Source organism: Arvicanthis niloticus, chromosome 24, assembly GCF_011762505.2.
Source record: "Arvicanthis niloticus isolate mArvNil1 chromosome 24, mArvNil1.pat.X, whole genome shotgun sequence".
NCBI classification, from domain to species: domain Eukaryota; kingdom Metazoa; phylum Chordata; class Mammalia; order Rodentia; family Muridae; genus Arvicanthis; species Arvicanthis niloticus.
This window is the reverse complement of record NC_133432.1, coordinates 25,409,975-25,433,068: the sequence shown is the minus strand read 5'-3', so window position 1 is coordinate 25,433,068 and position 23,094 is coordinate 25,409,975. Positions and strand designations below refer to the sequence as shown.

Below are 23,094 nucleotides of genomic sequence, written 5' to 3'. Positions count from 1 at the left end.
TGTCCACCAAAGCACACACATGACCACACACCCACCCACCCACCCCAGACAGTAAATAATAACAAACAATGCCTGTGTTAATAGTTCTAAATTAGCTGGCTACGGCCATTTTTCAAATGTCTCAGTATATCTGTTAGACTTGAAATTTATCTCTTTTATGAAATACTTATTATACTGCACTAGAATCAGACTGAAAAAAACAAAATCCACCTTTGATAATATTAGTATGACCATCAATAGTTCAAAAAGAATCAACAGCTGGGTGTGGCAGGACAAGACTTTAACCCTATCACTCAGGAGGCCAAGGCAAGCAAACCTCTGAGTTCCACGCCAGCCTGGACTAGGGCAGCCATAGTGGACCACTATGGACTAGGCCACAGTGACACCCTGCCTAAATAAATAAGTAGACAGAGCAACAGACAGACAACTGGCATGTATGGAGACTATGTCAGAGTCCCAGGACTAACTTTTACTCTACTGACGTCATGGAAATTGTTTTGAAAAGCAATTATGGTACCTTTAGAATAATGTACTTCATAGAAATACACCTTATCTAGCTACGTCACAAACTGACAGTAGATTAGTATTTCAATAAAAGTGTGGGGGGTGGTTACTGGAGAGACAGCTCAACAGTTAAGAGCACTTGCTGTTATTGCAGAGGTTCTAGGTTTAGTTCTCAACTAACACATGTTGGCAACCATGTATAGGCACACAGAAAGTTCATATACATACATGTAGGCGAAACACTCATGTCCATAAAATACGTAAATCTTTAAAAATGTTTTAATTCAGTAAAAAGCAAAGGAGGATGTGTGGCATGGTGGCACAAGACTAATCCTAGAACCCAAAACCCTTCACTTGGGAGACTGAAGCAGGATTCAAGAGCTCAAGGGAAACATGGCCTATGTCAAGACACTGCAGCTCAGGCATGTACAGCACATGCAAGGCCCTGGGTTCCATCCCTAGTACCATAATTCCTCCTTCTTCTCTTCATTTATTTACAATATCATTGAAAGAGCACTGGATTGTAATCCCAACACTCATCATTTATACTCAAGAGTCTATGACTTTTAACACACCAACTTCAATTCCCTTGGGCCCACTTGGCAAGCAGACAGAAAATCTGGACCACCTCTAAGACCCTTTTCAGCTCAGAAATGCTATAAGCATAGATAGGCAAAAACACCTACATGGAGGCCAGGCATGGTGGTACAAGCCTTTAATCTCAGAGCTTACAAAAGATAAAGAATGTCCAATCTTTGAGTTTCAGGCCAATCTGCTCTACAAAATGAGTTCCATGCTTGACAGAGCCACACAGTGAGACCTTACTGAAAGGAAGAAAGAAAAAACACCTACTGGAACTAGAGTCAACAGTGAGGTTAAGTGCAGAGACCATAGGTACAATCCCCAGCACCCCCTCGGTAGCTCACAATCCAAACTGGCTTCCCAGGGCACAAGGAACACAAGTGCTCCATAGACACACAGGCAAGCACAACACCCATTCAGACAAAAGTAAAGGGGAAAAGTCTCTCTGTAGGTGGACACTGCCTTTCTGACACTAGCAAGATTGAAGATCTAGACTGGCTGGTACTGAGGTCTATTAATCCCAGATACTAGGGAGGCTAAAAAAGCAGGAGAACCAAAAGTTCAAGGCCTGCCTGAGCCACATGATGAGTTCAGAGGCAGCCTCAGCAATGTTAACAATGTCCTGTCTCAAAAACAAAAAACAAAACAAAAACCAGAGGGTTCTGGATGGAGCTTATAACAGTGCAGGGCCCTATGTTAAATCTCCCAAATACCGAGGACGGGAAAAGGGAGTAAGAGAACCCTAATATTCAAAACACTTTATGAAGGCTAAACAGGTGATCTGCAATCCCATCACTCGAGAAGTTAGGCAGAACATCGCATTCAAGGCCAGCTTAGCTTTCAACACCTAAGTTAGACATCAACCTAGGTTTAAAGACAATTAAAAACCAAACAACAAAAAAACAAACCAGGAAAGAAGCAAACGCCAAAGACACTTCACCTGGATCCTTCCTGCTCTTACAGGTACTGCAGAAAGTACAACAAAATCTAGTCTTTCAAAGGACACGTTAAGTTTGGTTTAAAAAAAAAAAAAAAAAAAAACAAATAAGCCTTAAAAGATCAATATTCCCCCCCCACCCCCCGCGCCTACCCTGGGGGAAAAAAATAAAAGTAATACAACTTTTAACTAAGAGCTATGCTTGGTCAAGAAATCTTAAAGTAATGCTATGCAGACTTTCTATTTTAAAACATCAGTTTCACGTTCCTAAAAAAAGAGAAAAGAAAGGAAAGAACGAAAAGAAAAAGCCATCCAGCTGGGGAGGGGGAAGCAGCTGAATCGGGAATGCAGTGCACACCGAGTTCGAGGCCAGTCGGTGCTACATGAAGCAAAAAAAGACAGAAAAATGCAACTTATATAAATGTCAAACTTCTGTGGTCTCTAGAAAAGGCCACCAGCACCATCAATGTACCCTTCTGCTCCTTCCCACTTTCAGTGGGCAAGAAGTTACTACCAGGTTTTGTGACTTAGGCTTCTGTCAGTTCATCCCTGGCCTAAAGTCCGCTCCGGAGGAGAAAAACAAAACCCACAAGCCACATCAGTGTTCCCGCACAGCCCAGACAAGACGCAGTGGAGGCTTGCACAAGCCAGATCACGCGGCTGCGCCGGTACAATTTCAAAAACTTAAACTTGACGGTTTCATTTATATGAAAGGAGAGAGAAATAAAATGCGCAAAGGAAACCCGGCTACCCTCCCTAGTCTAGTCACTTAGGGCCCGAAGCCAAGTTGAGGAGGAGGGGATTGGTTTGGGGATCATCACCGAGGCCCGGGGGACAAAGTAAGGGGAAAGGGATGGATGCGCGCGGTTCCGGGAAGAACGGCTGGAGGCGGCCCGGATGGATCTCGCCGCGGAGACCCCAAGCCCGGCGAAGCAGGGCCCGGGCATCACGGCCCGCGGATGGCCCCGAGCGGTGACAGCTGCCCCGCGAGCCGCGCGCGGCCCATTCGCATCTCGCCATCTCCATCCCTCGCCCTGCGCAGCCGCGGCCGAGCGTCCACACCGCGCACGGAAAAAGGATACTCCCGGGTGCGGAAGGCCTCTTGAGTGTGCGGGATGGTGAAGAGCGGCTCCTCTCCGGGCAGCGGTTTCACCAGAGGAAAGGGCTTGCGGCCCAGCAGCGGCGCCATCGCGGCGGCGCCGGCAGGGACGGAGCGCCGAGGGCTCGGCCGCTCCGCTGCGCAGCGCTAGGCCCCGGCAGCCCCGGGCGAACGAGCGAGCGAGGCGCCTGGCTCCCGGGGCGATGGGGGAGGGGAGGGGTGAGAGGGCGGCGCGAACTCCGGCTTCCCTCAGAGCTGGCGGGACCGCGCCACAGCCATGGAAGCAAGGGGAACGCCTCGAGGGGGAAAAACGGAGAGATTCTCCTCGCTCCTTCCGGCAGCTTTCACCTTACGCCGATCTCCGCTGCGGCGGCCGCCAGTCACGACTCCTCTCCAGCGGGCACGGGAGGAAATTATTGAAAAATGGCGGGAGATTCCCTTCCTCCCCCCCGGCTGCCGGGGCCAGCGCACAGACTAACTTGCTTCCCCGTGGCGCCCTGGGGCGGATGCTCGGATAGGCGGAGGGCTGGTCGGCATTCGTAGTCTATTGGCTCAGAGAGGCTGCCGCTCCGCGGCCGCGTCCCGCCCCCTGGGCCCCAGCCACGAAGTTTAGTTGCAGCGCACTAGAGGGCAGTCTGAAAAGGTGAAAGGTCACGTTATGTAAGAGCCGGTGACTGGCATGCGGGCCTCCAGTGGCGGACTTAAAAAGTAATGGGACAGCGAGTGGGAGGGGGAGAACGAAAAGCGGAAGATTCAAAGAGGTCAGAGCCGAAAGCCCTGTCATAGATACAGACATTGCGCCATCTGTCACCGACGGCGACACCGACATCCGGGCACTCACTGTCCGTGTGGTGCGCCGGAGGGGGGGAGGGGGAGCGCGCGGCCAGGGGCTTTGTCTTTCCACTCGCGCTCCGCCCCCTTCTTAAAGGGGCCGCGCTCGGCCACGCCCGGGGATGCGCGGGCGGAGCTGTACTGGGCGGGAAGTAACTCAGGCCCTCTTCAAACCGAAGTTCCGCATTGGGGCGAATGAGACCCCAACCTTTCCCGACCAATCATCACTGTGGTTGAGAAACGGAGATTAAGAGCCGGCCTGTTTCTCAGGACTACAGAGAAGGAGAATGTAGAAGTTTCTTTAAAAATATGTGGAGGAAGAGTTGCAGAGCTGGTTCAGGGGCTAAGATCTTGTACTGTTTCAGAGGACCCAAGTTCAATTCCCGGCGCCCACATCAGGTAGCTCCACCCTGCCTGCAGCTGCAACTCCAGTTCCCATTGCACCCACAGGCAACAGCACTCTCGTACATATAAAATCCCCCACCACGCATGCACACATACACAGTTAAAAATAAATCTTGAAAAAAAAAATAAGTGCAAGAATAATACAGATGTTTCTTTTGTATGCACATATCTAAAAGACTATAGTCATATACACATTATACACACTAGGCCGGCTAAGTGATGTAGGCTTTTGAAGCTGGAGTATCCTGAGTGAGTTTGTGTCTAGCCTGAGCTACAAAGAGTCTTACCAGCCAGCCTGGGCTGAATAGCAAGACCCTATCCCAATAAGTAAATAAAATAAAATTATGTTAGAGGACATATATTAAACTCATGAGGCTGGAGAAGCGGCTCCACAATTAAGAGATTCTGGGTCTGATTCACAGCATTTGCATTGGAGGCTCACAAATCAGGATAGACCACACCAGGCCAAAGCAGTTCCACGTGGGAGAGATTTTATTGGTGGGGAAAGGTTCACCTTTTATCTAGGCTGTGACTTAGGCGGTTCCCAGATGAGTTTGAGGAGTGGGGTCCAAGAAGGTATGCAGGGTTGTCATGACAACAGATGTCACCTATGTACGACATTACTGAGTTTGGAGCCTGGTTTGCCAAGCTGGCTCTGGATATCAACGCCTGTAATCCCAGATACATACCTGCCCCATACTCATTCTTTAAAATAAAAATAAATGGACTGTTAAGGAAGATTGGCCTAGAGAGGTGACTTAAGGTTAAGAACACATTCTGCCCTTGCAGAAGCCCTGAGTTGTATTCCAGCACCCACATGGGATGGCTCCCAACTCCTTGTAACTCCGGCTCAAAGGGAGTCCAGCGCCCTCTTCTGGACTGTAAAGGGATATGCACATGCCTTCACACCGTACCCCCACCCTCATCCCCTTCACATAATTAAAAAATAAATACATAGTGAGACTCTAAAACCAATAATAACAATAATAAATTTAAATGTATGGGGCATTAATTAAAATTATATTAAAGGACATATAGATATAAAAACGTTGGGGCTGGAGAGATGGCTCAAAATTAAAGAGCACTGGCAGGGGATTAGAGTTTTTGAGTCCCAGCGCCCACATGGTGGCTCACAACAGTCTGTAAATCCAATCCCAGGGGTTCTGACACCCTCTTCTGGTCTCTTGGGCACTGCACACATGTAAGGCACAAACACACAGGCAAAACTTACATACACACACACACAGAGAGAAAAGTAAGCTGGAGAGCTGGGGATTGGATCTGACACTTGGTGGCCATGGAGATCAGAATCCCAGCACTGGGAAGGAGAGGCAACTAGATCCTTGTCAGGAAGGACTATGGCCTGTGGTAAAGCCGGGTAGGGTAGAAACACGGAGCAAGAAAAGGAAAGGAGAAACGAATAAAAAAAGAGAGAAAGCAAAGAAAAATGTGCTTACTGTGCAGGGACAGAATTACTGGCACTGCCATCCTGGTTTTGTGAGACAGCTTCATGCCATGTAGCCAGGCCAGCCTCAAACCACAGGCCTCCTCCTGCCTCAGTCTTCCAGCTGCATCCGCCTCTCCTCTGTGCCTCGGACCACTTCATTGCTGTGTTCTAAGCACGCACCCACCTGAAGTAGATGGAAATGTAAGGGTTCTTTGGCAAGTCAGTTGTGTTGGATGGTGTTTTGCTAGGGCAAACATGTGAAGGAACGTTTCCCTGAAGCACACATGAGACAAAGGATGTTCTGCTAAAGCAGGCACGTGAAAGGACATGTGACATATTGGTCCACCTTACATTTCATAGTTGGGCTGCATTTGTCAGGACTCCATAGAAAGAAATGCACCAGCCGGGCAGTGGTGGTACATGCCTTTAATCCTAGCACTTGGGAGGCAGAGGCAGGTGGATTTCTGAGTACAAGGCCAGCCTGGTCTACAGAGTGAGTTCCAGGACAGCCAGGACTGCACAGAGAAACCCTGTCTCAAAAAACAAAAAACAAACAAACAAACAAACAAAAAAACAAAAAACAAAAAAACAAAACAAAAAAAAAAAAAAAAAAGGAAAGAAAGAAATGCACCAAAAAATTCAATGGACTTGATGGACAGTGACAGAGGCTGGGCTTGGCTTGCTGGTACAGCTAGCTGTGCAGTGCTTGTTGGTATCCACTCTTCGCTGATCTTTGCTGAAAGAGGCACAGCTGAGAAGTTCTCCTAGTGTCCTCCTGGACTCCCCTACTGACTAGTGCTGAGGCTGAGGTCTGGCTGCTCCTGCTAGGTCATGCCCCCTGCTGCTATCCAGACATTACTGAAGTGGACTGCTGGGATATTCATAAAACGGTCAGGAGTGGATCAAGCTGCTGCTGCAGACTTGTGCCTGACAATACAAATGAGAGTTGCTCCAAAGAATCATTTCTTTTCTTTTTTTAAAAAAAGATTTATTTATTATGTATATAGAGTTCTGCCTCCATAAACACTTGGACACCAGAATAGGACATCAGATACCATTACAAATGGTTGTGAGCCATCTTATGGTTGCTGGGAATTGAACACAGGACCTCTGAAAGAGCAGCCTGTAAGTTAATGCTCTTAAACTCTAAGCCATCTCTCCAGCCCCCCAAAAGAACCATTTCTAAACAGATCTACTTCCTCTGTATCCTTTCTTTTCCACTAGCCCTGGTGGGTGGTGGGCTAGAAGAAAGGTTATTTAATGATGGTTCTTAAATGCTTTAACCTTTCTTCTCATTTAAGAACCATAATTAAAAATAGGGTTTGAAAAAGTTACAACCACTCTCTTTCCCTCAATTATCAGGCCTTGATCAATGCTTAATATTACCATATTTTATATGTAGTTGTGTAATAATGAGTTCATCATATTTTGTACATATTTATCATATATACATACATATCATATATATACATATATCATACATATCATATATTTTTTAATTCCGAGACAGGGTTTCTATGTATAGTCCTGGCTGTCCTAGAACTGGTTCTGTAGACCAGGCTGGCCTCAAATTCACAGAAAGCATCCTGCCTCTGCCTCCTGGATGCTGGCATTCAGTGTGTGCCACCACTGCCCTGGCTACATTTATTTCTTTATTTCTGGGGGGAGCATAGGAGCTACTGTACAGATATGGAAGTCAGAGGACAATTTGACAGGGATCTGTTCTCTCCTCCCACCATGTGGGTCTTGGGGAATTAAACTCAGGTCCTCAGATTTGACAACAAGCACCGCCCTGAGCCATCCCACCGGCCCACGGTATATACAGTGATCATGGGCACGCTCATTACCCTCTTGCCTCCTTCCTACTCCCTCTGATTGCTTATTCTGAACTAGAAGCACTACCACCCCTTTCTACTTTGATGGGTTTTGTTTTGGGTTTTGTTTTCTGTTTTGTTTGGTTTTTTTGTTTGTTTGTGTTTTAATTTTGGTATGGTTTGGTTTAGTTTTATGTTTTTTTGAGACAGGGTATTTCTGTGTGCCCCTGGCTTTGCTGGAACTCTGTAGACAAGTAGAGATCCACCTGCCTCTGCCTCCCACTTACTGGGATTAAAGACCTGTGCCTCCATAATTGGGCTCTACTTTCATGTTTTGTTGGTTTTTGTTATTGTTATCTTTGGGTTTGGGTTCTGTTTGGTTTTTTTTTTTTTTTTTTTTTTTTTTTTTTTTTTTTTGCTTCATGTTTTATTTTGTTGGTTTTGTTATTATTGTTACCTTTGTTTTTTTTTTCTTTTTGTTTTTCTGTGTGGGGTGTGTTTGTGTATGTGTGTGTGTATGTGTGTGTGTGTGTGTGTGAGAGAGAGAGAGAGAGAGAGAGAGAGAGAGAGAGAGAGAGAGGGGAACATGGGCATCTTGCCAGTCATTACACCACTGAAGAAGATGCCTCTCCCTCTTCCAGCAGCATCTTCTCTCCTAGATTCCCAGGGAGGGGCAGGGTCTTTGAGTCCCTCCCCCATCTATGACAGAATGTTGATGAGCTCAGTCTTGAGAAGGTCTCATGCAGACAGTTACAACTCAAGGCTTAGATTTGTTTTTGAGACGGAGTCTCTTCCAAGCCAGGCTGGCCTCAATTTTACTGTGTAGCTGAGAGAATGACCTTGAACCTCTGATGTGCTTGACCCAGAGCCTGGCTTGCAGGTGTGTGGTGCTCCATCTGTGCTGTTAGGGCCCCGTCCATCTCCAGGCTTCTCAATGCTAGGCAAGCTCTCTGCCGGCTCTGCTACACCCCCCATACAAAGGCTGTTTCTCTCTCTCTTTTTTTTAAATCATAATTTTAGCATGATTACTCATTCCATGTAGGTTCTGTCCCATTTGAATTAACAAATTAATACTAAAGGACAGAGATTAAAGATGGCAGTTTCTAGGCATCCTCTCCAGACCTCCTCCTGTGTCTGTTCCCGGTCAGCAGTGGCTGGTTTCCTGCCGGGAAAAGCACCATTTAGAGCTACATAACGAAGCTGAACCTTTGGTTGTTATTCTATTTATTTTTGAGACAGGATTTCATGATGTAGCTCTGGCTGTCCTGGAACTCACTATGTAGACCAGGCTGGCGTCGAACCCACAGAGACCTGCTTTTGCCTCTCTAGTGCTAGGAATAAAGGTGCTAACTTTTACTATTTACATGGATGAGTGTTGGTCTGTGTGTGACTGTGCACTACTGTGTGCCACGCCTTCAGAGGCCACACGCGGATGTCAGAGCTCCTGGGTCTGAAGTTCTCCTTCATTGTTAGCATCTATGCGGGTTCTGGGAGCCAAACCAGAGTCCATTCTAAAAACTAGTGCTCTTATCTGCTGAACTGACTTTCCAGTTCCTTTTTTCTTTGTGAGACAGGGTCCTATGGAATCCAGGCTGGCCTAAAGGATGACCCTAATTTTTTTTTTTTTTTTTTTTTTGAGTCAGAATGTAGCTTTGGCTGTCCTAGAACTATGTAGACTAGCCTTGAATTCACAGAAATCCTCCTGTCTCTACCTCCCAAGTGCTGAGATTAAAGGCATGTACCACATGCTAGGGCTGACCCTGGTCTTCTTGCCTCCCCCTCTCCAGTGCCGCAAGTACACTAGTGGGCCTTGTTTTAAGTGATGTGGAAGGTAGAACCGCTGGTCATGAACCACCCTGTGGGTGCTGGGAACTGAACTCAGGTCCTCTGTAAGAGCACTACACGCTGCCTGTAACCACAAAGCCACCTCTCCTGCCTGTACGATGGGGGTTCATATGGAGGTCAGAAGATCACCTCAAGTTTGGTCCTCACCTTCCACCTTGTATTTGGTTTACTTGTGTAGTCCAGGCTACCTGGCCCTTGAGATCCCAGGAAGTCTGTTTCTGTCTCTCATCTCACACAGTAACACAGGGAGAGGTGGGGCTAGAACTCGGGTCCTCATTCTCTCTGGGTAAAATGCTTTATCCACTGTGCCATTTCCTCATCCCTATTTTCCTTGGCTATTTTCCTGAGACAGGATCTTTCCATGAAGCTGAGCCATGCCTTCAACTCTAAGAAGGCCAGGCTGACCCAGACCTCCAGATCCTCCTGCCTCAGGCTCCTGAGGGCTGGCATTCCAGGCTGCTACTGTATCAGCACTCAATCATTTCAAAGGCGCCTTGAAGCCATTTAAATCTGAAAGAGCATCCACACTGGCCAGGGCCACAGCCACTCATCTACCCAACTCTGCTCCCACAACCTTGTAGAAAGAAGCAGTCGGGTACTAACAAGACATATTTCAAATAGTTTAATTTTAAAAATACTCTATTCAGTGCTAAAATAGGTCTTCACTTGCTGTTGCCCATTTCCATTTTTCTTAAACTTTTCTTTTTTCAGACAAAAAATAAAATCATAAAGTTTAATTAAACATGCAGATTTTAAAGAAAAGGGAACTTTCTAGAAAGTCTGAGCTGAAGGAGTACTGGGGGCAGGTACTGTGGTCAGAACCTCCAATCGTGGCTGGGGTTTTCTGCGGCAGGAGGCAGGGATGCTGGAATGAAACAACAGGTGAGAACAGGAAGCTGCGTGTGTGCAGTGAGTGTGAGGAAGCGGAAGGTTCTGGCAGGCACAGGGCTGGGAGCAGCTGGGGCATCCAACAGAGGCAGCCTGCCTCAGGGACTGGATGGATCCCCCATGGGTCTCCTGCCCACAGGTGGAGAAAGCCCCTCCTCCTGGAAGAGCCTCTCCCGGGTGCTCTCCACATCTCTACCGGTCAGTCCCTCTTCCAGCAGCAGCCTGCAGGGCCTGGCCCTGTGGCAAAGTCTACAGTCTCCATTCAGTTCAAGTAATCCTAGGCACTCTTCTCTAGGGTGCCTTCCACACCTTTCTCCTCGTGGCGGCGCCAGCAGCTCCTTGCAGTGGTTCTAGAGGTGAGAGATGAACCCTGATGCTCTGGCCTACTTGGGGTGCAAAAAAGATGTGCGTGCTCCTCTGCCCAAGAGCAAGCAGACACAAGTGTCAGGGACAGGAAGATGGTGCGTCGACCCCACGCTCTCCGTCAGCCTTCTAGCCCAGAGGGCTCCCACGCACAGGCTCTGGACCCTAGTGCTTGCCCGAACCCCAGCATCAGAGCTCGGCCAGACCAGAATGCAATAAATAGAGGCGGGGCCAGGAGGCGAGGGGCCGGGACTGTGCTAGCTTTCTGAAGTGGTCTGCGGTACTACAGGTTGGTCCACACAGAATCGCTTCAAGGGCGGGGCACCAGAGTCCTCCTCTTCCTCAGTGGTCTGGAATAGCAGGAAAGGGCATGATGAACCGTCCCCAGCCCTGCCCATTCACCACAATGCAGCCTGCAGCCTACCGTAGCTCTGCCTGCTCACAGGAGACCAAACCCTGCCCGTTTTAGAACCAGTGACTGTTTCCCCAGCGGACACTACAGGACAGCTGTGCTCTCCACCCAATTCCTAGGGTCTTCCCTTGTCTTCCCTGGAAATAGGGAAGGCTAGTAACCTCTCACCTGTGTCTCTACAGGCACTGGTTCTTCCTTTGTGAGTGTGGGAGGTTCATCTGCAACTTCAGACGCAGGCAGTGAAGGCTCTGCAAGAGCAGCAATGTTAGCCTCAGCCTAAGTCTAACCCCGGCCTTAGCCTGGGGCTGTTCCTGAGATTCATATCAAGAGGATGCAGACCCGGGGACCACATGTGCAGGGTCCAGCTAAGGAACCACTGTCCCTCATGTGAGATGAATGAAGTGTGACTGGGTCACAGAGGGCCACCACCCCAGCCTGGGTGGCCGACACTGGGAGCTAAAGCTCGCCTGCCACTCTGAATGAACATCACCTTTCCTACTAAGCCCCCCTGTTCTGAGAGGGCTGCTACATCAGATAAAACAGCACATGGAAGGATCGAGAACAGCACACGGCCAACAGCCAGCACACACTATCCACACCAAAACAACTTCTGTTGTGTGGCCAAACAACAGAAGCTAGCAAGGGCCAAAGATGCATAAGGGGCACCCCCCCACACACACACACACACACACTCACCCTCAAGGATCTCCTGACCCAGTGTGGGTGGCTGGGAGTCATCGGTGCGGAAGTCTGAGGTATGTGCTGGGCTCAAGGACTCGCTCTGCTGAGGGCTGGGGCTGGAGTTAGTGCTGCTGTCCACCTTGAGTTGATAGACATCTGACACAGAACTCTGGTTGCTGTTCTCATCTGGAAACCAAAGAGTAAGGCAACAGCTGGCACCGTCCAAGGAGCTCAGACAGAGCCGCTGACACAGTTACCATTGCTGCACGCCCTAAAGGGGGGCCTGGCTGGGGTTCCCGTGTCCTGGGAACTCTGCAGTTTAAGCAGGTTTGCTTTGAGACAGGTGTCACTATATAGACCTGGCTAGCCTCAACCTTACATTGATCCTCCTGGCACTGCTTCCTCAGTCCTAATTACAGATGTGACTCACCAGACCTGACAAGAACTCTTGAGCTCGATGCCTTCCTCACCTCCTGAGTGCTGAGCTTGGAGGCATGCCCAGCACACCAGTGTGTGTGTGGTGCTGAGGATGGGACTGGCCCAGGGCTTCCTGTGTCCTGCATGAGCGCCCTACCGACTGCGCCGGAATCCCAACCCAAGCATTTTCTATTTGACAATGTATACAACATGCAGCCAGAACCTATGATTGCAACATTTCCAGCCCAGGAATGTGGAGCTCTGCTTATATAACCACGCTTCCATTGCCTACCAATTACAGCTCTGGCCTGGTGGCTTCTTGCTGCACAGTGGGAGGCAGGGCGCCATCTGTGCCTTCCCATGGTACAAAAAATGATAGCATCTCATGTCTGACCTCAGGGTTCCTGAAAGAGGTGTGATGCCTGGAGGAGATCACCTCAGGCCCTCAGACACCTGACTGCCCCAAGGAGAAGAGATTACCCCTGGGGCTCTGTCTAAAGGCTTAAGGTCTCCAAGTTAAAAGCTGAGGCATCCACAGTTCCCCTCCCCTCATCCCCTCCAGCAGGCAGAGTCTGGTCACTTGCACTTGTTCTTCCTCTGCAGTGCCTCAGCTCAGACCTCCTTGTCACTGGCCTAGCCTGTTGTGACAGCCTTGAATCTCGGCCTTACACCACAGACAAAGTGAACACTCCAACCCATGCATGCCTCCTACGGTGGAGAGTGCTCTGTGCCCCTGCACTCCTTAGGGCAGAAAGAGATGTTTATGCCCTCTGGCCTCACTGTCTGTCGTTCTTTAACCTTTACCCTGGCTCCAGCAGCTAGAAGCTGACGGAGTGCAGTTTCTCCAACCGGATCTTTACTAGCCTTCCTGCTGCTGGCTGGTATGATGTCCCTTTCCTGTATCCGTCTGTAACACTCGGTGACGGCATGAGCTGCTCTGTGGAACCCAGTGTTCACCATGGTAGAAAGGCCCACCCCAGGAGCTCTGACGTTCCTCCGGGCTCCTGTGCACACACTGGTCACCTTCTATCACACTCTACAGGCAGTCTCTGCCACTGCCCTCTCCCGGATATCCCCGTATCAGACATAAGACGTACAAACAAAAAGGAGGAGTTGGTGACTGATGCCTCTTGTTTCCTGGAGCCTTCTCATCACTGAACAGCCTTTCCCCATGTTCTCGTTCCTCCATGACACCGACCTTAGTGGGGAGGAAGGAGGCGAGCAAGAACAACTGCATGCTGGGTATCCTGCATATGGTTCCTAAGAGACAGTGGGAGGAAGGCCGCTTCGCTCTTCCCTCTTTCCAGGACTGCTATCCTCCACTCTAAAACCAAAGTGTGTGTGTGTGTGTGTGTGTGTGTGTGTGTGTGTGAGAGAGAGAGAGAAACCTAAAAAACCAAAGTGTGTGTGTGTGTGTGAGAGAGAGAGAGAGAGAGAGAGAAACCTAAAAAACCAAAGTGTGTGTGTGTGTGTGAGAGAGAGAGAGAGAGAGAGAGAGAGAGAGAGAAACCTAAAGTTCTGATTGAGGCTAGGCACCACAGACTTGTAACAAACTTCTTTGGGAAGCTGAGGCAGAGACTGTTCAAGGTCAGCCTGCGGAACCAGCAGAGATCCTATCTCGAAATTAAACATAGCAGGGCTGCAGGCACAGCTCAGGGACAGGGGCCTACCTCGCACTTGGAAGGCTGTAAATTCAATCCCAAGTATTGTCAAAAGGAAAAAAAGAGCCGCCAAGCCTGGTCACCTGTGCACTCTGGCCCTGGGAGTGAGATTCCTTAAGTGGGGCTGACAACAACTGCCTGGCTTGTACCACACACAGGCTGACGGAGGGTAAAAATGAGGACCGACGTGGAACTGCCTTCTGAACATACTGCGAGCGGTGCTTCTCAACTTTCCTAATGCTGAGGCCCTTAATATTCCAACTATAAAATTATTTTCATTGCTACTTCATAACTGTAATTTTGCTACTGTTTTGAATCATACTACAAACAGCTGTGCTTTCTGATGATCTAGGTGACCCTTATGAAATGCTCATTTGGCCCCGAAGGGGTTGCAACCCACAGGTTGAGGACAGCTGCACTAGAAGGTGGTACAATGGGTGTAGGGGTCTCTCAGTCTGTTTATCTCAGGAGGCAGCAACCTTAGCTGGGAGTGGCCTACTCAAAAGCAGCTATTTTAGGGTAATAAAATAGACACCCTAAAAAAGAAACAGCTGCTAGCAGGGAGTAGTGGTGCAAGCCTTTAATCCCAGCACTTCTGAGGCGGAGGCAGGCAACTCTACAGAGCTCCACAAAGGAAGATCCGAGACAGCCAGGGCTGCACAGAGAGACTCTGTCTCCAAACAAACAAACACCACAGCTTCTGATAAGGAAGGCCATGCCCTCATGTGATGCCTATCAGGATGACACCCACTGGTTAGGGAACTGCAGATAGCTGGCACCCTCAGCTCCGAGCCGCACTGTCCAGTACTGGGCAGTGCGAGTATTCTATCTACCTAACAGGGTCATCATCCACTGGGATCAATGGAATGCCTGCGCACTGAAACCAGAGCTAGAGCACAACACTTCAAGTAGTTTTCCGGAGAGAGGAACTTGCTGCTGGTTTGGATCCCAGGGTCTTGACACACTGGGCAAGCAAGGCTGCTGAGCTACAGACGCCATCCAGGCATGTCATGTTCCTTCTTTTTGCTTTCCTGGTTTTTCTTTTTAAAATACATATATTTTTATTTTTCATTACGTGTGTGTGTGTGTGTGTGTGTGTGTGTGTGTGTGTGTGAGCAGTGGGTAGAGGTACTCAAAGAGACCAGAAAGGAAGTCAGTTCCCCTGGAGCTGGAGTTACTGGCAGCTGTGAGGCGGCTGATCCGGGCTCAGGACTGAACTCATGTTCTCTGGAGAGCAGTTTCTACTCTTAACCACTGCTCTAGCCTAGTGTTTGTTTGTTTGTTTGTTTTGTTGGAGACAGGGTTTCTCTGTGTGGCTCTGGCTGGCTTCGAACTCAGAGACCCACCTGCCTCAGCCTCCCGACTACTTGGATTAAAGGCCTGTACCACCACACATGGCTCCCGGGTGTGTTCTTACTCCTGCGACATCCTTGAATTATTCTATATTTTTTAGATTTACTGTACATGTGTGCGCTTTTGCCTGTGTCTTCATATGTGGACCACTTATGTTCCTAGTGCCTGTGGAACTCAGAAGGCTTCAGATGCCCTGGAACTGGAGTTATGGATGGCTGTGAGCACCTCGTGGATGCTGAAAACTGAACCTGGGTCCTTGTGAGAGCAACAAGTGCTCTTAACCACTGAGCTGTCCGCCCAACCCCTAGGTTCACTATTTTCTGAAAGGAAGACATGCATAATCAACTCACCCTGGAATTCAAGGAGGAGGGAGGAATTGGCTGAGGCATCAGAGGGAAAGCCATTGGGTTCCCGGGCTGCTGTATTATTTGCTTTTGATTTTTCTTTCTACAAAAGAAAAAGAAATAAAGAAATATGACACAGGTAAGCAGGACTCACACGGAGGATAAGGGGACCTGCTATTTGAGAGCCCTTGGAGGTTGAACAGAAGTAATGGGGGAACTGGGAACCCAAGAGGCGGAGGAGAATGAGGAAGAACCAGGTAACTGCTTCCTCTGGACCCAGCCTCTCTAGCTGCAGAGTGAACTCCGTAGTGGAGCAGCTGAGCAACAGGGGAGGCAGTTATGTGGCCTCTTCCACAGCTCCATGGTTCCTCTCTGCCCTCACTACAACATTCAACACTCAACCTAGCCCCATCTAAGAGCCCGGTGTGGAAGTACATGCCGCACACACGCACACACACACACACACACACACACACACACACACACACACACACAAACAGACACAGGCACATGTGTGCGGGTGCACTGTGATATGGTTCAGTGGCAGAGTGCTTGTGGAGCATTCATGATGCCCTGGGATTGTATCCCCAGCACTGCATGGGCGGAATGGTGTCACAGTGCCTGACTTTAATCCAGGGCCTGGGACGCAAGAAGACCAGAAGTTTAAGGTCATCCTTGCATGTGTATGTATACATATATGTAACTGTGTACATACATGTGTATGTATACATATATGTAACTGTGTACATATAGCAAGCTTGAGGCTAGCCTGGACTCCATGAGACTGTCTCAACAAACAAACAATTAAACCCTAAAAAACAACCCCCCCTCCAAATAAAACAAAATAAAAAACTAACCGGGCTGAAGAGATATCAGCAGTTAAGAACATTGGCTGCTCTTCCCCAGGGCCTGGGTTCTGCACCCACACAGCAGCTCACGACCATCTGTAACTCCATTTCCAGGGGATCTGATGCCCTTCTGGAGCCTCTGCAGGCACCAGGCATGCATGTGGTGCACAGGCACACACGCAGTCAGAACACCCACACGCTCAAAATTAAAGAATTAAACAAACGAAATGCCCGCAAGAGCTAAACATTCCATTCTATAAGCTAGAAGAGAAGAGCAGGGGAAAAAGAAATAACCCAGAGCAAAGACACAGGGATTGACAGACACTATAACAGCTCTTTATACAGCTTTCAGAAGCAACAAAATCGCCTATTATGGAAAAGTCACAAATACATCAAAAACGAGTAAAAGGTACAGTAAGCAAATGCACAATGTTTTTGTTTGTTTGATTGGTTTTTGAGACAGAGCCCCACTATGTAGCCTGGCTAGAACTCTTCTGTGTGGTGACTGGAATGAGAATGTTCTCTCCAGGCTTCTATGTTTCGATACTTGGTCTCCAGTTGGTGGAACCATGAGAAGGATTAAGAGACTTGACCTTGTTGGAAGAGGTGCAGGCTAGTTTCAGGTCCACCTGACACTACAGTGTTTGGGAAGAGGGAAACTTAACTGAGAAAATGTCCCCATCAGACTGTCCTGTGGGCAAGCATGCGGTGCACGTTCTTGAAGGATGGTGGGGCCACCCCTGGGTTGGTGGTCCTGCGTGCTATAAGAAAGCAGGCTGAGCAAGGCAAGAAGCAGCACTCTTTCTCCTCTGCTTAGGTTTCTGCTTCCAGGTTCCTGCCTTAAGTTCCTGTCCTGATTTAGCTGCAGATTTCCTGGAATCTGAGAGCTGTAAACTAGAATAAACCTTTTCCTCCCCAGGGGCAAGGTCTTTATCACAGCAATGAAAAGACAGAGGAGGTGGGGGTGGGCTTTGAATTTTGAAAAGACTCACACCATTCCCAGGGTATGCTCTGCCTCCTGCAGTGTGAGCTCTCAGCTGTCCCAGCCACCACACCTTAGCTCTGCCACCACTGTAGACTAACCCTCTGGAACCAAAAGCCCAATTAGACTGTCTCTCTCTCTCTCTCTCTCTCTCTCTCTCTCTCTCTCTCTCTCTCTCTTTCTTTTTAAAGATTTATTTATTTTATGTAATCACCATTGCTCTTCAGACACACCAGAAGAGGGCATTAGACTTCATTACAGATGGTTGTGAGCTACCATGTGGTTGCTGGGAATTGAACCCAGGACCTCTGAAGATCAGCTAGTGCTCTTAACCACTGAGCCATCTCTCCAGCCCTAAATGCTTTCTTTTTAAAGTTGTCTAAATCATGGTATCTCATCATAGCAACAGAAAAGTAACTAAGGCATGACGTAAACCAGGATGGCCTGGACATCTCTGCCTCTTGAGCACTGAGATTGAAGGTGTACACTGCCATGCCCAGCCTGTGTGACAGGTTTTAAAACACAAAAGAACCCTGCAAAAACACTCCATCCCAGCCCACTTGAAGACTATGAGCAGGGGCTGCAGACGTTTCAGGTCCCAATAGTCAAGTCTCCATGTAAGCCTAAAGATAAACACTACAGGAAGCTGGCCATCAATGCCAGCCAGAATGTGCTGGTCACACCAATGCACAGTTGTGAGGATTGAGGAGAAGGGGTAAGCTGGCACTGTCCCCAGTAAGGAGCCAGGACAAATGTCCATGTGCATGGAAACAATGGAAGTGGAGCCCTACTTCACACACATCTGCCCTGCCTCAGGTGTCTTATAAATGGAAAGACAACAGCCAGCCTCTAGATTACATGGAAGATCATCTTTGTGGCCTTGAAGAAAGGCCATATTCCTTCTGTTCCTTTCATTATGGGGACACGTGTCCTATCACTGATCTGATTCCAATTTACTACATTGCCCACACTGACCTCAAACTACTTCTGTAGCCCAGACAGGCTGTGAACCTGTGTTCTTCTTCTGCCTCCTGAGTGTAGCTGGAACTGCAGGCCCGTGGCACTATTAGACCAGATGAGTTATTTTGTTGTTTTAGATGGCTATGAAGCCCAGGCTCACGAGTCTCCAGTTGCTGGGTTCTCTAGCGTGCTCTAGCACACTTGGCTGGAAAACGTCCTTGAGGCTGAATTTAAATGCATCAACTATATTTTCAAAGATTTGTTTTTATCTTTGTGAAATCCGAACACTTTACCTGGGCACTGCAGTTCACCTGCGATCCTGGCACTCTGAAGGCTAGAGAGGAAGGATGCACAAGTCCAGGGAAAGCCTGAGCTACACAGTGAGGTTCTGTTACAAAAATCCCCAAAATGAATAAATACAATGAAACACTTCTATGACTCTGGACACTACAGAAAATGGTTTAAAAACAAGTTACAAATGGAAAGTTACGAGGATAGCTTAATGAATAATAAGCAGAATTCCCATGACTCCTAAGAAAGAGACTCTGTAAGGAACTTGCCAGGCAGTGGCTCAGCAGCTCAGAACTGCTACTTTTCCAGAGGACTTATGTTTGAGCCCAGTGCCCACACGGTGGTTCACATCTGCCTGTAATTTTAGTTCCACAGGATCTGATATGCATTCCTGGCCTCCGCTGGCAAAACACACATGCACATAAAATAAAAATAAGTAGTATTTTTTAAATGTGGAGGAGCTGGAGAGATGGTTCAGCAGTTAAAGAGTGTTTACCGCTCTTTCACAGGATCTGGATTTGATTTCCAGTACCTAGATGGTGACTCAGCCATCCATGACTCCAGTTCCGAGGGATCGGAAGCCCTCTTCCGACCTTCCTGGGCATCAGGCATGAATATGCTACAATTGTATCTATGCAGGCAGAATAGCCATAATGAAAAGGGAAAGAAAAAAAAAAAAACCTATGCATGAAAAATACAGGTACTTGGTTTCTGACCCCCAGATAGGGGTCTGAGGTGCAAATTTTACTCAAAACAGGGCTTGAAGCAGACTTGGCCTCCAGGATCTTCCAGGATTCCTCAGGCATACCTGGCCTTCAACCCTGAACTTTCCAGCCCAGGGGCTGGGCTGCATTTTCCCAAGAGGGTCTTCCCTATATGATCCAGACTTTTTGCTTCTCTCTCTCTCTCTCTCTCTCTCTCTCTCTCTCTCTCTCTCTCTTTCTCTCTCTGCCCATTCTTTCTCCCCACCCTTCTCTCTCTCCATGGTGACTTCCCTGGCCTTTGTTCTTGGGTCCAATGAACTCCCCCAAGAGCAGCTTCCCAATAAACCTGCCCATATATAATTTAATCTGGCTTGAATTGGCTCACTTCACCATGAGAGAAATAACCTACCAACAGGACCAGTTAAGCTGCTGTCTAACTAAACAGAAAATAAAGGAGTCAATAACAAAGGAGGGTCTTGCACAGACTGTGCCTAGAGAGCCTAAGGTCTTTTCAGAGAAATAAATTCCTTTATAATTAAAAGAGGGAAGAAATGGAAATTAAGAAAATGGTCTCCTTGCCGGGCCCAGCACTTGGGAGGCAGAGGCAGGCGGATTTCTGAGTTCGAGGCCAGCCTGGTCTACAGAGTGAGTTCCAGGACAGCCAGGGCTACACAGAGAAACTGTCTTGAAAAACCAAAAAAAAAAAAAAAAAAAAAAAAAAAAAAAAAAAGAAAAAAGAAAATGGTCTCCTTAACTGTTGCCCCTCCCCGACTTACCTCCTTGCTGTCTGTCACAGGCACCCATTTGAATATCCTCAGGGACGTGTCACCCACAGTCACCCATTTCTTCTCCCTAGAAGATGAGTATTAAGATTAATAAAGCACATTTCTTGTTTCTTTATTAACCATGCTTTCTGCAATCTCAACAGATTGCTCCTTTGATCGGGAATGCCTTCCAGACTTCTCTATCAAATTACCCCTGAAGGTGGGTTTGGACGAGAGGATGTAATCAGCTTGTATGTGCGTAATCTTAGCACTTGGAGGTTGAGGCAGGAGAACTGCCACAAACTGGGGGTGGGGGAAGACATAAAAGGCACTGAATGTGGCTCAGTCTAGACAGGCGTATTAGCATGTACAGGTCCTGACTTTGATCCCCAACAGAGAGAAGTCAGTGAGGATCCTGGAGATAATTTCTAAGCCTCTCTAGGCTGATTTTGTTCATCTTCCATTTAAGGGTTCCTCCAGAAGGAAGAGCAATCACAGGAGAAGATAAGTGGCATTGCATGCTGGGTAACTGAGATTACTCACAGAAAAAAAAAAACTACAGCTTTGTAGCTGCCTTTGATTCTATGGCTTCCAACTATAAGAGTGGGAGGCTCGAGTCTGGCCTGACCAAGGCTATGGGCTCCATCCCCAGCTTACAAAGGAAACTGACCCCTTCCTCAACACTCTTCCCTGTCCTCCTGAGGTAGACATGGAAGACTCACCACCCTACTGGCAAAGCAAGAAAAAGTTGGGTGGCTTCTACTCAAGATCACCCTAAGACAAACTATGAAGGCCTCCCAGGTCTCTAAACCCAACTGAACCAGGTGTGCCCTCAACTCATTCAGCACTTTTCGTGTGTGTGTGTGTGTTGGGGGTGGGGGAGGGTAGGGACGGAATGCGGAGCCTTGGCCATGCTAGGCTAGGGAAGTGCTTTACCACCAAGCAACAACCCTACTTGCTCAAAATGCTTGTTTTGCCTTTTCTGTTTTTCCGGTAGGGACTCTTACATTGCTTAGACTGGCCTTAAACTTGTGACACTCCAGCCTCAGCTTCCTGAGTAGCTGAGCTCACAGGCCTAAGGCATTTGGCCCATTTTACTATGTTGCTTACGTCTGAAACCCCTAGATTCATGTGCTCTTCCTTGAGTAGCTAGGGGACTATAGGCGTGTTTTGCTGCAGTGTTAGCTGTTTCTGAGTTAAGAAGTCAAACATAGGGCTGGGGTACATCTAGTTCAGTGCTAGTGAAATCTAGTGTGAGCAAGGCTGTGGGCTCTACCCTCTCAATTAGGGAATGGGAGTTGGTTCAAATATGTGGAATGTCTTACAGTTCGACCTAACATAATTAAAGAAAATTCTATGAAGGTGACCTTCCTTACAATTTCACAATGTGTCTCCAAGGAACCATTTAAATTTCTTTTGAACATTTTATTATTTTTATGTGTGTGGGTGCTTTACACGCATGTGTGTCTGTACATTACATACATGCTATGCCCACAGATGCCAGAGCACATGGGATTCCATGGGACTGGAGTACAGCTGTTAGCTGCCATGTGGTGGCAGGAATTGAATGCAGGCCCTCTGCAAGAGCAGCCAGGTGCTTTTAACCATTGAGCCATTTTTCCAGCCTCCATACTTTTTCCTTACCAGTAAATAAATAGAAGAGGGTGGAGAGACTTGAGAATCACATAGGAACAGAGGCATGCCATAAGATGTGGAGTTTTCCCCAGCACTTGGGAAGCAGAGGCAGGCAGAGCTTTGAGAGTTCAAGGCCAGCCTGGCCACAAAGTGAGTTCCAGGACAGCCAAAGATGTTGAGACACTGATTCAAAACAAAACAGTAACAAAAAAAAAAAAAAATCACTCTAGCGGCTTTTTAGTCACTGGGTAAACTGAGGCAGAAGGATCATGGCAAGCCTGCGGTACTCGGGGAGATCCGGTTAAAAAAATAAAACCAAACAGTAACGAAATTACTAATCATTCAGTGAGGGAAATGGCTCAAAGACTTGATTCAGAACAGTTTAATGCAATGAGATCCTGGCCCAAATTGTTCGCTACATCTGGGTTTGCAATAAACATTTGCAGGGACGGAGTTCCCCGGGCGCCAAGAGCAAACATACGGTGAGAGAGCGGGCCCCAGATCTACGGATATAAGGGATTTCTGTTCCAAAAGTGCCGTGTTTACAAACTTCCGCTTAACTTCGACCACTTATATCGCATAAGACTTGTCAACAACGGACATCCCTGGACAGTTGTGATGCGCAGGAGCGGAAACCGAACAGGGAGCCGCCAAGCAGTATTTCCGCGAGGTCCCCGCCGGAAGTGCAACTGTGCAGCGCCAGGTCCCTCCCTAGGCAGAGCAGACGGAAGCAACTAATGACAGCTAGTGGGAGGGGCTACGAGCCGACTGTCCTTCTGATTGGCTACTGTGAACGCAGACTCTGACTTCACGCCGACGCCGGCGCGCCCTCCTTTCGCTTTTTTGCTCCGGCCCCCTCCCCCCAAGGGCCAGCCTCTTGGTTCCCACCCTGCTTATACGTGACTGGCGATCCTCCGCGCCGGGCTTCCCGCAACCCCACGTCAGCAAGCCCTCCGCTCCCGCCCCTCACCATTTCCGCACTTTCTCGATGGCCGCCATCACCTTCTTGATGTCATCTTTGGCCCGGCTACGGGTCTCGGCCCGGACCGAACGGCCCGACATGGCGGCGGCGGGGAGTGGCTGGGGGCCGGGACACTGCTCCCTAGACGCGGGATATCACGCGCCTCACGCGTCGCCGTCCACCCGCTGCCACCGCAGCACGTCACCGCGGCCGTCGCCCCCCCCAACCTCCGTGCGCGCGTGCGCGAGGGAGCGCGCGTACCCGCCCGCCCCTTGGGCCCTTGAGGCCTCAGCGCGCTTGCGCACCCGCCCGGGGGTGTCCCTGCTGTGCACCTCCAGAGACCCTTAGACTGCTCAGTGGCGGGCA

The 23,094-nt window shown here is 48.6% G+C and overlaps 2 protein-coding genes across 3 annotated transcripts in view; both read right to left on the bottom strand.

Moving 5' to 3' along the window:
• Window positions 1-3,360, bottom strand: part of Baz1b (bromodomain adjacent to zinc finger domain 1B) — a 59,956-nt gene extending 56,596 nt beyond the window's left edge. For both annotated transcript variants that reach the window (XM_076923161.1, XM_076923163.1), the window contains exon 1: window positions 3,106-3,360. In XM_076923161.1, the coding sequence (XP_076779276.1) occupies window positions 3,106-3,212 (107 nt within the window). In that variant the 5' untranslated portion in view covers window positions 3,213-3,360. The remainder of the gene's footprint in view (window positions 1-3,105) is intronic.
• Window positions 3,361-10,071: 6,711 nt separating this feature from the next.
• Bcl7b (BAF chromatin remodeling complex subunit BCL7B) lies at window positions 10,072-22,968 on the bottom strand. Its single transcript, XM_076923166.1, has 6 exons — window positions 22,738-22,968; window positions 20,145-20,220; window positions 15,590-15,686; window positions 11,824-11,994; window positions 11,296-11,375; window positions 10,072-11,065 (listed from the first exon to the last, which is right to left on the bottom strand). The coding sequence occupies exons 1-6, from the start codon at window positions 22,827-22,829 to the stop codon at window positions 10,973-10,975; spliced, it is 609 nt and encodes a 202-aa protein (XP_076779281.1). The 5' UTR covers window positions 22,830-22,968; the 3' UTR covers window positions 10,072-10,972.
• Window positions 22,969-23,094: the final 126 nt, after the last annotated feature.